Consider the following 14,187-nt stretch of genomic DNA (forward strand, 5'->3'; position numbering starts at 1 on the left):
AGTGATTATCTAATGTCATGTGATAAATTGGTTGCAGCGTCCGAAATAGAATTTAGAAGCCCCAATGCCCAGTCATTTACCCTGCCATCCCAGAACTGGGAAGAGAATCCAGAAGTCCTGATTCCCCATCCATCCTCAGCTGTAATTGCTAGGCTGCACTCTCTTTGATAGAACTTATGTTTCTGTGTGCTGATTTCTAACCTTTAAAAAGAAAACCGCCCCCCCATGTGCAAAGTGCTCTGAGATCTGTAGGTAAACAAGTGAGATTTTCTAGAGCAGTTGCCCAAATTCTTGCCCTTTGCGGCAAACTGGGCAAAGAGTTGTTGTCTTTCGCTGTTCCTTAAAGAGAAGTTAACAGCCCTCCCATAGTTATTAATGTGAAGTATCAGCCTCGTCTTAATATTCACTTTGCTACAAACCAGCTCTGCAGATTTTACACATGAATGATGCAAAACTGGAACAAATCCAGTGCCTTTGTCCTCCCCACCCCAAAAGCTCGGCTCTGGTTCTCTGTCCATGGCAGAGAACCGCTTTGCTGATTCCTAAACGCTCCCTTATTCTTCCCCTCCTTTAGCTTGCAAGCAATGAGTAACCGCTCTTAGAAAAACTTCTGCCTCTGGCTTTTGTCATGCTTTATAATGATCTTTTAGCTTCCTGCTTATGCAGAATCTACCGAGCAGGCAATTAATCAGAAGCCGTATTAACTAGTGCTAGCCAGCCTTGAATGTAACCAGCCTTCGGCTGAACTGCTGCAGATTTCCCCTGTGGGCTGCCAAACTGGAGGTAGTGTTTCCTCAGGGTTAGAGCAAGGGGGGGGTCTGGGAGTTGGGACTCCTGGGTTCTATTCTCAGCGGTGCCATTGACTCGGTTTGCAATCTAGGGCAAGGATGGTATCCTCCGTTGAGCCCTGTTTTCCCTAGAAATGAGGTTGTTTTAGAACATGACTGTGAAGAGCTGGGTTAGCTTAACATGACTCTAGCTACACTAACAGCAGAGACAAGCAATGTCTCACCTCGACAGTTGATTGCGGGTCATCCTGTTTTGATCAGGGTACCCACAACCAGCTGACGTGATGCTAAACACGATGTTCTCAGTCTATGCGGACTGCAGAGTCACATTGCCTAGCACGACTCCCCTGGGGCCATGCTCTCGGAGTTCATTTTATCGGGGAGGTAAGCCTGATGTACCTTGGTTGCCCTGTTGTAAACCTGACAATGCTTGCTAGCTTGTATTGTGAGGCTCTCCCGAACGGCACGCGATGCGCTTTGATATCAGTCATGCATAGTCTAGCTTCCTTGGGTCGCTGACAAACTCCCCATCCTTCTGTCCCGCGGTGCTGACCCCCAGCATTCAAAAAATCCCGAGTTGGGCACCTCAAAATCATGTGATTTTTTTTTTAAATTGTGATCTTAAATACAAGAGATTTTTTTTTTGTCTTTAGGGTCACATTTTCAAGCTTTTCTCTAGACATTTATTTATGTTTTAAATGAAAGCCCAGTTTCTCTCTTGATTCCAGGACCTGGGGCTTTAAGAAAAGACACCTAATGTCACGAAACTCGTGGTAAAATGATGCAAAGCTGGCAACACGTAAACATGGCTCCTCTTCAGCTCCCAGCGTAACCAGGGCTCTCTCCCTAGTCCTGAGAAAAGTTTGTTTAGCGTTGCTAGCTCTACAACACAAGACATTTCTGTGGGTCCTCCATAAACTGTTGGGTTTTTTTTTTTTCCCAAATTTCTCCCCCTCAGAATGGTGGATTGAGAAATAATCTTGTTTTCTTTTTTTCCTTTTCATGAAGACCCTCTGGGTAAACTGGTTAAAAATCGTTCTTGAAATGTGGAACATATTGTTAGTTTTTATATAATCAGTAGTATCTTTAGAGGTGCCCTTGTCTTATTAACTCTGTTTTCTCCTAGCGCTCCAGGAAGAAATCACAGCCAGTGTGGTACAGGCTGTCCAGCACTGTCTGGAGCTACATTATGCATATTGTGACAAAGTTCCCCCTCTACCTTGGTGGGTCTTGCGCTTATTGGCAGATTTGCTTGCCTTGGAGCTTCACGGCAGCCCCCAGTTTGGCCATTTTTGTGAACCCACAGTCCAGGTCAACTCCTCCTGTGTCTGATCAGGAGTTGGGAGGTTTGGGGGGAACCCGGGCCCGCCCTCTACTCCGGGTTCCAGCCCAGGGCCCTGTAGAATGCAGCTGTCGAGAGTGCCTCCTGGAACAGCTGTGTGACAGCTACAACTCCCTGGGCTACTTCCCCATGGCCTCCTCCCGACACCTTCCTTATCCTCACCATAGGACCTTCCTCCTGGTGTCTCATAATGCTTGTACTCCTCAGTCCTCCAACAGTCCGCGTTCTCACTCTCAGCTCCTAGCACCTCTTGCTCCCAGCTCCTCACATGCACACCACAAACTGAAGTGAGCTCCTTTTTAAACCCAGGTGCCCTGATTAGCCTGCCTTAATTGATTCTAGCAGCTTCTTGATTGGCTGCAGGTGTTTTAATCAGCCTGTCTGTCTTAATTGTCTCCAGAAGGTTCCTGATTGGTCTGGAACCTTCCCTGTTACCTTACCCAGGGGAAAGGGACCTACTTAACCTGGGGCTAATATATCTGCCTTCTATTACTCTCCTGTAACCATCTGGCCCGACCCTGTCACAGTATCCATTTAATTTTCAAGTGCCATCTTGCTGAACAAGTGAAGTGCATTCTAGGTGATTCAGCTGGAGCATGGTGTGGTGGGTTTTTTTGTCTTTCTGTGAAATATTACACACTGGCCACTGTCAGAGACACCGGACTTGATAAACCAGAGGTCTGACCCATTATGTCAGTTCCTCGGAGCTGGACATGGATGTGGGGAAGTGAAACAAACTCCTGCAGTGGGCTTTTTTTTGTCCCTACCAATTTGGGATATAAATAGAGCCCTACCAAAGTCATGGGTCCATTTTGGTCAATTTCAGTTATTGGATTTTAAAAATCATCAATGTCATGATTGGAGATATTTAAATCTGAAATTTCAGGGTGTTAGAACCGTAGAGGTCCTGACCCAAAAGGGTGGGTGGTTATTGTAGGTTATTGTAGCGGCCTCATGGCATTGCCACCCTCACTTCTGCGCTGCTGCTGATGACGGTGCTGTCGTCAGAGCTGGGCAGCCGGAGAGCAGCGGCTGCAGGCCGGGAGCCCAGCTCTGAAGGCAGAGCCGCCACCAGCCGGACTGCAGCTGTAAGGATGGCCCAGTATGGTATTGTCACCCTTGTTTCTGGGCTGTTACTTTCAGAGCTGAGCCCTCAGCCGGCAACCGCCACTCTCTGGCCGTCCAGCTCTGAAGGCAACAGGGTGACCAGACAGCAAGTGTGAAAAATCGGGACGGGGGTGCGGGGTAATAGGCACCTATATAAGGAAAAGCCCCAAATATCATGACTGTCCCTATAAAATCGGGACATCTGGTCACCCTAGAAGGCATCAGTGCAGAAGTAAGGGCAGCATGGTATGGCATTGCTACTCTTCCTTCTGCGCTGCTGCTGGGGGGCGCTGCCTTCAGAGCTGGGCGCCTCACCAGCAGCTGCCGCTCTCCCACCACCCAACTCTGTTGGCAGGCCAGAAGTAAGGTTGGCAATACCATGTCCCCCCCCACAATAACCTGGCGACGCCTCCGTGATCCCCTTTTGGGTCGGGACCCCCAGTTTGAGAAACACTGGTTTCCCCTGTGAAATCTGTATAGTATAGGGTAAAAGTACACAAAAGACCAGATTTCACAGGGGAGTCCAGATTTCACGGTCTGTGGTGCATTTTTTCATGACTGTGAATTTGGTAGGGCCCTAGATATAAACATACAAAGCACCTGCTTTTGCCCTTGTTGGGATGTCTCTTGGAACACCACATCTAATAAGCTGTCTAGGCCAGGAGCCTGTCTAACATGCCACGCTCCAACCCTGCATCAGGATAAAGCAGGATCTTAGCAGCCTATCCCAATTCCGGCACTTTGCTCACAGGAATATCATGGCACAGCTGGAAAATCCTCTTCCAAGGCCCTTGCCCCAGTATTCTGTTGGCAAACTGATTTGGGGCTGGGTGGGGGGTCCTGCTAATAACAAAGATGGCGGTGACTGGGCTGCTGGAGGAGAAAATGACTTGGGGAATGTTTGACGCTGAACACCGGGTGGGACTCGCCACCTCCCCCACCTCTGTCCACGCTGCTCTCTCTCTCCGCTCTTGATCAATACGATCTGTTCTTTTCTTCCAAAACAGAGGTCTGCGTGTCTGGCAGGCTGTAGCAGGGTGCGTGTGCCTCCTCTCTGTTCATGATCCAAGTATAATTATAGCATACTCTGGAAGGCCCGCTTAGCATCTCTGCAATTCTGGTGGTGGTTACACTATTGCTTATTTTGCAAGAGGAATGCCAAATCCCTCTGGGGCTGGAAAGTTCAGCTCTTGTTCCGAAGCAGGGCTGGCCAAATTCTTTGGAAGGAACAGTGCTCATGCATAGATCTAGCTACTTCTTAAGGTGATATCGTTTGGGGACCAATTCCTCCCGTTGCGTTGGGGTAACTGTTCCCATGGCTTGGCCAAGCTGGCAGGCTGAGTCATTTGATAAAGGAGGTAGTTTTTAGGGCTGCTAGTCTGTGCAGTTAAATAAACTCCAAAAGTCACCCCTCTTAAATCTTCCTTGCTGCTGTTGCTTACAATCGGCTTTTATCTTGCCTTTGTAGGATCACAAGATGTAAACGCTCTGCAGCAGGACCACCCGGTCTTGCAGAATATTTACTCTTTGTTGTGATGTTGAGAGGCAGACGGGGAGGATTTTGGTCACCTAGGGGGTGTTGATATGTGTCTCTAACACATCTTTCCAGGGAAGGGAGCGTACAATAGTGGTTTACTCTGTTTTAAAATAAATACGGCACAGATCAGTGCAAAAAGGGCTTAGGAAAAAGCATGATGGACAAATGGTGGAAAACAGGGCATAATTCATCATTTTATATTTTTCTAAGAATCTGATTCCCAAAGCCAGGGACTGTTCATTTGTAGAGGTGTCAGTTAAGGGAAAATAAGGGAGTTTTGACTGTTTAAGGGAGTTTTGACTGTTTCCTTGTAAAAACAAATTCCAGACATCTCACAGGTAAAAGAAACGGCGGTGTGTAAGCTCTGCAGAGACCATGCATTCTGTGAGAAGTTGTTACTGCTTGAATGCTGGGTTCCAAGGTTGCGAACCTCAAGCAATCAAAAATCATGTTGGCCTGCTCAGAAATAATGAGCCTGGCTTAAAAATCAACAAGAAAATGAAGAAACATTGGGGTCCTGTTTATTTTCCTTCTGGTTTTCAAGCTTTTTTTTGCAGCCGTGAAGGCGAGAAATTAGGATACTATGGACTTCCTTTGTAAAGCACTTTGAGATCTACTGATGAAAAGTGCTGTACAATCCCTAGCTAGCTACATAAGAATGGCCAAAGTCCATCTCGCCCAGTCTTCTGTCTTACAACAGTGGCCAATGCCAGGTGCCCCAGAGGGAATGAACAGAACAAGTAATCATCAAGTGATCCATCCCCTGTCGCCCATTTCCAGCTTCTGGCAAACAGAGGCTAGGGACACCATCCCTGTCCACCCTGGCTAATAGCCATTGATGGACCTATCCTCCATGAATGCATCTAGTTCTTTTTTGAACCCTGTTATAGTCTTGGCCTTCACAACATCCTCTGGCAAGGAGTTCCACAGGTTGACTGTGCATTGTGTGAAAAAATACTTCCTTTTGTTTCTTTTAAATCAGGTAAACAAAGGTACTTGTTTTTTAAATGACAGTGGAAATTCTCACATGCGGTAGAACCTCAGAATTACGAACACCTCAGGAATGGAGGTTGTTTGTAACTCGGAACAAAACGTTATGGTGGTTCTTTCAAAAGTTTATAACTGAACATTGACTTAATACAGCTTTGAAACTTCACTATGCAGAAGAAACACGCTGCTTTCCCTTTATTTTTTAGTAGTTTACATTTAACAGTACTGGATTTGCTGCTTTTTCTTTCTTTCTTTTTGTTTTTTTTTTGTTTCTGCTGCTGTCTGATTGCGTATTTCTGGTTCCAAAGGATGTGTATGGTTGACTGGTCAGTTTGTAACTCTGGTGTTCATAACGCCGAGGCTCTATTGTAATGACATGACTCCAGAAGATGGGGTACACTTTTTTTAAACAAAAAAACTCCTAATATCCCATGAGACTCACCAAAAAATCATGACAGTTGGCAGCACAGGGGTTCTAGAATTCCTGGGGTCCTTACCTCGCTCTCTGGCTGACCCAGCACAAGTCGCTGTGCCTCAGTTTACCACGTCTGTAAAAATGAGGGTGGCAACACAGAGTAGTTTAAAATGTATAGCTTATAAAACGTGTTCTGGTGCTTTAGATGAAAAGTGTTTTTGATAGGCAAAGAGTTAATGCGTCTACCCAGCCCATGCAGTGAATCTCAAACAATATAATGTATGCAGGGGAAATTACCTCTCCAAGAACACAGCTCTGACCTTCCACTTCTAATAATCTAGGAGGAATTCTCGAGGAGTCAATTGTACATTGGCATTGTCTAACTTTAAGATTGTTTCTCAGAAGCAATTACGTGGCTTCCTGTTTCTTTTCCAAAAAGAAAAGGAGGACTTGTGGCACCTTAGAGACTAACAAATTTACTTGAGCATAAGCTTTCGTGAGCTACAGCGCTTATGCTCAAATAAATTTGTTAGTCTCTAAGGTGCCACAAGTCCTCCTTTTCTTTTTGCGAACACAGACTAACACGGCTGCTACTCTGAAACCTGTTTCTTTTGCAGAATCCATGAGACCTTAGATTTCCTTTTGTAAGAGATTCTGGGCCTTGATTATAATTAATGTACTATTCGTACTTACACCTCAGAGCGCTTCACAAAGGGGGTCAGTAGCATTATCCCCCTTTTTACAGATGAAGAAACTGAGGCACAGAGCGAGGATGCGACTTGCCCGACATCAGCCAGCAGGGCTCTCTTTGTGCCGCTTGGGCTTTACGAAGGGGCCCTAGGCTGCTGCACTTTAAAGGAGGCTCCTTTATGGGAATCGGAATCGGGGTCTCTGGTTTGTCGAGAGAAGGGGGCCAGCCTGGGCAGAGATACTCCAAGAAGTCTTTCTCTGTCCGTGGAAACACAGGTGAGGACATCCCAGCAGCTAATGAGGTTGTTCATCAGCCCACTGGGGATCCAGGTGAGCCCTGCCCTGTAGCCTGCAGCAGCCTGTATTGATAGTCAGAAAGGAGCGGCAGCTCTGTGCCTTGCAATGCTGATAGCGATTAAGAACAGGTGACCAGAGACAGGTGCTTTTTGTCTCACTCTCTTTTTGGCTGCTTTCTTCTTGAATTAATTTATTTCTAGGGGATAGTGCACTGAGCTGGGACACGGGTGGCCTGGAGTCTATCCCTGGCTCTGACGCTGACCTGCTGTTTGACCTTGGGTGAGTCACTTCCCTGCTCTGTGCCTCAGTTTCCCCAGAGAACAGACTCTCTGGTGTGTGTACAGAGGGATATGTTACATACATAGTGAGTTAATAGCTGAAGTGCCAGTAGGTGGCGATCAGGAACATCCTGGGTTTTCTAGGACCCACAAAGCTTCCTGCTGTGCATTGTACATAGCTTCTGGTGGGCGGCTCTTGACACCTACGACAATGAGCCTTAATCTCTGTTGTTGCTAAACTAATAAAAATCACCCACTTAATGAGGTACCTGGTCCCTTCTGATCAAGCTGCTAGAATGCAAGATGCTGATGCTTAGTACTGGCACAGTGCCCTGCAAACTAGCCTCGCCTACCTCCTGTGAGTTAGGTCTTGTTTGGTGGATTGGAAGCTCTTTGGGGCAGGGACCATGTTTTAGTTCTGTGTTTGTACAGCGCCTTGCACCATGGGGCCCTTCCTGCTCCATGATGGGGGGCTCCTAGGAGTTACCATGATGTGAATATTTTATACCCCCATTTCACAGCTGGGGAAGCAGCTTACTCTAAATTCACACAGCGCTGCGAAGACGACCCAGGAGTCCTGACATGCTATGGGATTGCACTGGTGCACTGACCCCCATGGCTGCAACTGGGACATATCCTCCCCTGTAGATAAAGCGTGAATGTGTATGCTCCTTTCCGGCCGCCTTCCCTTATCAGCCTCTGAGCACCAGCCACTACCGCAGCTTCCTAGGCTATTGTCCTGAGTGACTGTTGTCCCAGCAGGGAGCCAGGAAGCCCCTGTTGAGCAGTGAATCTCCATCCCTGCCCCCTGCAGTGTGTATTGCAAGCTTCCCTTTGAATTCCATCAGCTGCTGATCTGCCCTTTGCTCCCAGTTTGCGAACCCTTCCTCTCCCTCCCTGCCCCACCTTACCCGGTTAGAACCACCCATGCTTTGTTGGGGTAGTCCAGGAGAGATCTTAGGCAGGTTTTTCTGCCTGCATTTGAAAAACCTGTGGTCTGTTTGAGGCGTTTGCCCTGGTCAGGTTCCTGGTGTGTGTACATTGTCTGCTAGACGGAGTATTCCCCCCCCCACTCTCTTCTCGTTGGGTGGTGGCAGCCAGCTGTTGTGCCCCACCCCAGAAGAAGCTGCATTTCAGGCCAAAAACCGAGGTGAACCATTAGCTCCTTATCCGTCTCCAAGAGCTTTGCAAACTCTGCTATCTGAATGCTGAGATTGCGATTGCTTGTGCAGGTGTGCCCCATCTGAGCAGCTCTTTTAGGCCTAGCCCTCTCTGCCCAACTCTTCCGCTGTTTGAGGACACCTTGGCTGGTAAAATGTAACTTGGTAAATAAGTGACTGCCAGGGGTGGGGGAGCAGCCAGCCGATCAGATGCCGGTTAGGCTCTGTTCTGTTTGCAACACTCCAGCTCCAGCTGCTGGGTCTGGACCTGAACTTCCCGAAAGCAGGTGGGTGGTTCTGAGCCAGGGGCTGCAGCTTGGATTGGGTGCAGAGATTGGAAGCTGCTGTTTCAATCCAGGTCTGGGTCTAAACTAAAGAGCTGGGGTGTGTGGTGGATCTGGGGAGGGTGTGTGGGGTGGGGGGTGTTTGGGTTGTGTGTGTTGTTTTAAGCCCCCTTTTCAAGGCTTAAACCCCAGGAATGGTATGATTGGCAGTGCTTTGTGGCAGGCCCCAGCACTCCTAGGCTTGGCAGTTCATAGCCCCCCCACTCCTAGGCTTGGCAGTTCAGGGCTCCAGCACCTCTGGGGATTTGCTGCATCAGTGATGAAGCTAAAACAAAATCGCCTGAGCCCGGGCACCTCTCTCATGACAAATGAAGCCCTGAGGAAGGGAAGACCCCGCTAGAAACAAAAACAATAAGAAGTAAACAAGCGCGGCCAGGGGGTGCAGTTTGGGTTGGATGTCTTCCTGGCGGTTTCATTACACGACATAAACTTTTAAAGATTAATCTTGAATTCCTAGAGAGTCCAGAGGGGGTTGGCAACCCTCCGCTCGCCCCTGGTGGCCCCAGATCCCGAGGGAGCTGCCCCCTAAAGCCCAGCTCTGATTCTGTTTGCCCGGGGCAGAGTTCAGGGACTGGGCTCCTCCCTCGCCCTCACAAAGATCAACTCAAGCGAGACAGTTTCGGTAGCCCCTGAGGGGGGATTCCCGCCCCACCGCCAGTCCCCAGCAGCCCCCCCCCGCCCCACTCACCCCTCCCCCCGTGGGAGGCTCGGCCTCTCCGGGGCTGCTCGGAGATGGGTGGGCGCTGGCCCCAGCCGGGCTCCGGAGAGAGGAGGAGACTGATTTGAATAACCAAGCTGCGCTTCCAGCTCCGCTGCTCTTTGACTTCCTGCGCCGGAGCCGGGCTGAGGCGTTCGCTGGGGTCCCTGCTGCTAGCGCCGGCCGTGTGAACGCTCCGCTCCGGGGTGCGGCGGGCAAATCCCCCGCGGCCCCGGCTTTCCCGAGCCTGGGGCGCCGGACTATGTCGCGGATCCAATCGCTGGCCAGGACCAGGACTGACCGTACAAAGGACATCGCGTGGAAGGTCGGTGCCCCCACCCCTTTGCGGGAAAAGCATCTCGGCAATATTTGGGGCTCGGGGTGGGGGGGGGGGGTTCTGGGGGCATCTGTTTGGGGCGCAGGGTCTGGGAGGGAGGGGGGCAGCTGTTTCCCTTCTAAGTCTTCCTTCGCCCGCTCTGAAAGTTGAATCCTTTATTTGAAGCCTTCCCCCAAAGCCCGAGGGGGGGGGGAGGGAGGAGAAATGGTCTCTCTCCCCCACCCCCCGGTTTCAGATCAGTCTCTCCAGAATCGCCTAAGGACCCACTTCACGCACGCACGCAGATGGCATTTTGTCCCCTGCCTTCAGCTCTGGAGGGGTGGGGGTGGGTGTGTGGGGGGCTGTGATGGAGAGAAACCTCCCCCCCACCCCGCCCCTGGGCTGGCCAGCCGCTCGCTGGGGTCTCTCGGCCATTAGGGGAGCGGGGGAATCCCAAGCCTTGGGCAGGGGGAGAACTTTACTGGCGTGTGGAGAGAGAGACTCTGGCTGTCTCCGCTCTTTGTGGCTCGGCCGCTGTCTGGTTTGAGCTCTCCCTTCCCTGGGGCTGGAGGGGGGGGGAGTAATCTGTATCTGAAGGGCCCCCGTGGCTGGTTCCTATTAAGCAGGCATCTGCAAAACCACTTAGGCTGGGGAGAAGGTGCCTGCAAAGGGCTGAGCTGGGGAACCCCAAAGACTGAGCTGTTTTTAAAAAAGAAAACTTACAAAGTGTTTCTGTGTGTGTGTGGGGGGGGGGGGGGCGGTGTCAGATCCATCAGCCGGGATCTGGATTCGGGGTGGGGGTTCCCATTGGATCTGTGAACTTGGAGCCCGGGTGCTGGTTCCGAGTTGGGGGCAGGGAGGGATTTCATGTATGTGCCATATTCATGGCAAGGGGTGATTTCGTGTATTTAAATCCCCCCCGCTTCGCCCCCCAGTCAACAAGAAGAACTGGTAGAACATTGTAAAGAGAAACCCAGAGATTGCACCCCCCACCCCCCGCGCACCAGCCCCATTGCACAGGGTAGCGTCCCGGGAAGCAGTGTAACTATATGATGCCGTTGAGAAGGGGATTTTTGTACCCCCCCTTTTCTACCCACCCACCGCCGCTTTCTTGTTGCTTCCCCCACCCCGCGCCTCTATTTATACCCCAGGGGTGACACCGGAGCTGCTGCCGCGTGGGGCAATTTATCAGCTCGGCCAGGCACAATGAAGTGGTTTCCGTAGCCATGTGATGCTCCCAGCATGGTGGTTAAAATAGCGCTGAGCTTAAAACGGTGCTATTGTCCAGCCTTCCAAGGCCCCCTTTGCCAGCAGGCCTAGGGGGTTGCACAGGATGAGATCCGAGCAATCTGGGAGTCCTGGCTCCACCAGTGAAATAGGGGATCATTGCAAACACTGGGGCATGGAGAAAGGAAACGAGCCAGCACATGTGATTTCATAATAAGCTTTGTCCTTCTAGTTTGTCTCCAAACTAGAGATGGGTTCAGGTCTTGATTCAGATTCCAGGCTTCCTCATGCTTTTGGGCCTGATCTCCCTTTATACCAGGGTCCCTTTACACCGATCTGGCAGATAAGAGGCCTCAGCGTGGTGTAATTTACCAGTTCCTTCTGCTGGAAGTGTAAAGGGACCTTGGTGTAAAGGAAGATCAGACTTCTGATTTATTATTACAGTAGCACCCACAGGCTCTAGATCGGGCCCCCATTGTGCTTGGAGCTGTCCTTGCCAAATAGACAAAGGGTGGTTGACAGGAAGAATGATTCCCCCTCCTTTTGCAGGTGGGGGAAACTGAGGCACAGAGCTGCAGCGCCTCTCCCAAGGTGGCACAGAGTCAGTAAGCCCATCTCATGATGATGCTTGGAACCAGGGTTTTGGTTCCGGGTACATCTCTGCTCTTGAAGCTTAGGATAGTGGCAGATGAGCTGGGGTGGGGGTGGGGGGCTACCTGAGAAATGCCACTGAGAGGAGGTCTCCCTGCTAATCCCCAGCTGCTACAGTGCTAAGGAGACTGAGAAGAGAACTGTAGCTCGGTTGGGGGGGGGGGGACGTCCCTTCCCTTGCCTGCTCATGTGGCAAGAGCTGGCCTGATGAAATGAGACCTTGGTATCTCGAAACCCAGAGCAGCCGTGTTTTTGTTGGCTGCTGGCTGATGGGAAGCTTTGAGGCCCCAGCTGGTGCCATGAGAACAGGCAGGGGGGAAACGCTGCACCCGGCAGACTGGCAGGATGCTCGTGTCTCTCGGAGGGGCAGATTGGTGCTTGCGCTTGGCACAGGTGGCTGACTGCTCTGCCAGCCGCGTTGAGTCCCGTGATTGGCAGGCCCTGGTGGGCGATAGATGGGTGTTGTGCTGGTGCTGATTGGAGTTGTGGTTAAGACATCAGTATCTGGACTCCTGGGTTCTATTCCTGGCTCTGGGAGGGGGATGTATCTTAGTTGTGAGAACTGGGGCCTGGGCACCAGGGACACCTGGGTTCTCTTCCTGGTTCCAGCATGGCGTGGGAGTCAGGACGACTGGGTCCTGTTCTCAGTTCAGCCACTGCCTCACTGTGTCCTCTTAGGTGTCCAGCCTCCTTCGTGCCTCAGTTTCTCTATGTGTGTGTCACCGGGGTTCAGGCTTAACTACAAACTGGTGTTGCTCTGTGTCCCCCTCTGGTGGCTGGCCTGCATGGGGGCTAAGAACCTACAACCGCTACCCTCAAATGGCATTTCCAGGAGAGCATTCACCGGGTGCCTTTTAACGCTGAAGTTCCCAGGGACAATCCCGCCTTGCGGTCAGAGTTCTTAGCGGTGCAGGGGAGGATTTTTTGTTGCTGGCCGGCTCCTGACCGGACGTTCATATGTAGCAGCCCTCGGTGCACGTTGGGAAGAAAACGCTGAGGTGGAGCTTTCTCAGGGTCTGGTAGGGGCGGGCTGGTCATGAGCGGCTGCGTCTTGGGATGCGGGGGGGGGCGGGGGGAAGTGGTGGTTTGCATGTCAGAGGATTTCATCAGCGGCCCTGCTTGCCACACCCCATTGGGGTCTGAATGCATCTCCTCTCCCATGAGGCCTGGTGGAGGGCAGAGCTGCAGTGGGAATGACGGATCCCAGGCACTTGGAGAGCTGCCACCTTCCCCTCCTGGCTCCCGCTCCCTGCTTGCAGGCTGCTGCCAGCAGCTGTCACGGTCTTTAAAATAGTCGCCCCCACTCAAAGCCACGGGGAGCTGCCTTGCAAGAGGTGTTGGTGGCCCGAGCCTGGGATCTCCCCATGCATCTCTGCCAACTCCCCTCAATCCGCCCTGCCAAGTGCACCCACCCTCTCTCTTCTGCTAGCGAGAGTCCTCGGTTTTTGGCTGAGCAGGGTCTTCCAAGAACAGGTAGAGAGGGGGATGAGGAACGCCACACCTCCTGGGAGGTCTGGCTTCCAAGCAGACATGCTGGGCACCAGAGGCTCCTGAGGTTGCTCCCAGAAGTGCCTGAAAATGACCTTGGACGAATGAATTTGCCAGGGTTTGGAAGAGCAAGGGTCTGGTCCTGGATCCAGGGTGGTGGAAGGTTTGAACATGGGGCCATGACACTTTTGGGAATGGGCCATGGGGGAACCACTCCCGGGGGGGGGGGAGGGAGGAGAAGAGAACCGCTGCTAACTGCATCTTCTGCACACATTCCACAGATAGAGAAACTGAGGCACAAACCAACACTTTGTGGATCTGGACCCTGTGGGAAAGTCCCACCGTGGGAGAAACTGGGCACAGTAGAAAGTGAGGGCTGGAAACAGCTTTGACTCAGAAATGGATGGAATGCAGGAGGTGGACCAGTGTTAGCAACTCCCATGATTTTATCCCAAGTCACTTGGTATTTGGTGTGTTTCCTTAAATCCCCAGCTCCTGAAATCATGTGAAATATACCTGAATCTCTGTTTTCATTTAAAATCTCCCCCCCCCCCGCCCCCCACATGAGTTTCTGTCTCTCATGGTTGCAGAGAAAAGCTTGAAAATTTGACACTCTTCTCACCCTACCCCCCTCCCCCCCCCCAATTCTCAGACTCTAGAGGGCAAATAAAAGCATCCCTGCCTTATTACTGTTTTCAAAATCTCCTGGTTTTCAAATTCAATCTCATGACTTTGGGGCAAGGGGAGGGCCCTGACTCGTGAATGTGGGGGGGCGGGCGATGCTGGCTCAGCCTTGTTTATTCCATACCGGGCCTTTTGCGTCGACCGGCACCGTCGCGCATCTGGCATAAAGGGGCTGT

At 51.2% G+C, this 14,187-nt stretch overlaps 1 protein-coding gene across 2 annotated transcripts in view; it reads left to right on the forward strand.

The window, feature by feature from the left end:
- Window positions 1-14,187, forward strand: part of ARHGEF2 (Rho/Rac guanine nucleotide exchange factor 2) — a 91,257-nt gene that overhangs the window by 22,927 nt on the left and 54,143 nt on the right. The window contains exon 1 of one of the 2 annotated variants that reach the window (XM_077841233.1): window positions 9,785-9,970. The exons of the other annotated variant lie outside the window; for it this stretch is intronic. Within the exon in view, the coding sequence (XP_077697359.1) occupies window positions 9,908-9,970 (63 nt within the window). The 5' untranslated portion in view covers window positions 9,785-9,907. Of the gene's footprint in view, window positions 1-9,784; window positions 9,971-14,187 lie in introns of those variants that run through there. 2 annotated transcript variants of the gene reach the window in all.

Source organism: Eretmochelys imbricata, chromosome 24, assembly GCF_965152235.1.
Source record: "Eretmochelys imbricata isolate rEreImb1 chromosome 24, rEreImb1.hap1, whole genome shotgun sequence".
Taxonomy (NCBI): Eukaryota; Metazoa; Chordata; order Testudines; family Cheloniidae; genus Eretmochelys; species Eretmochelys imbricata.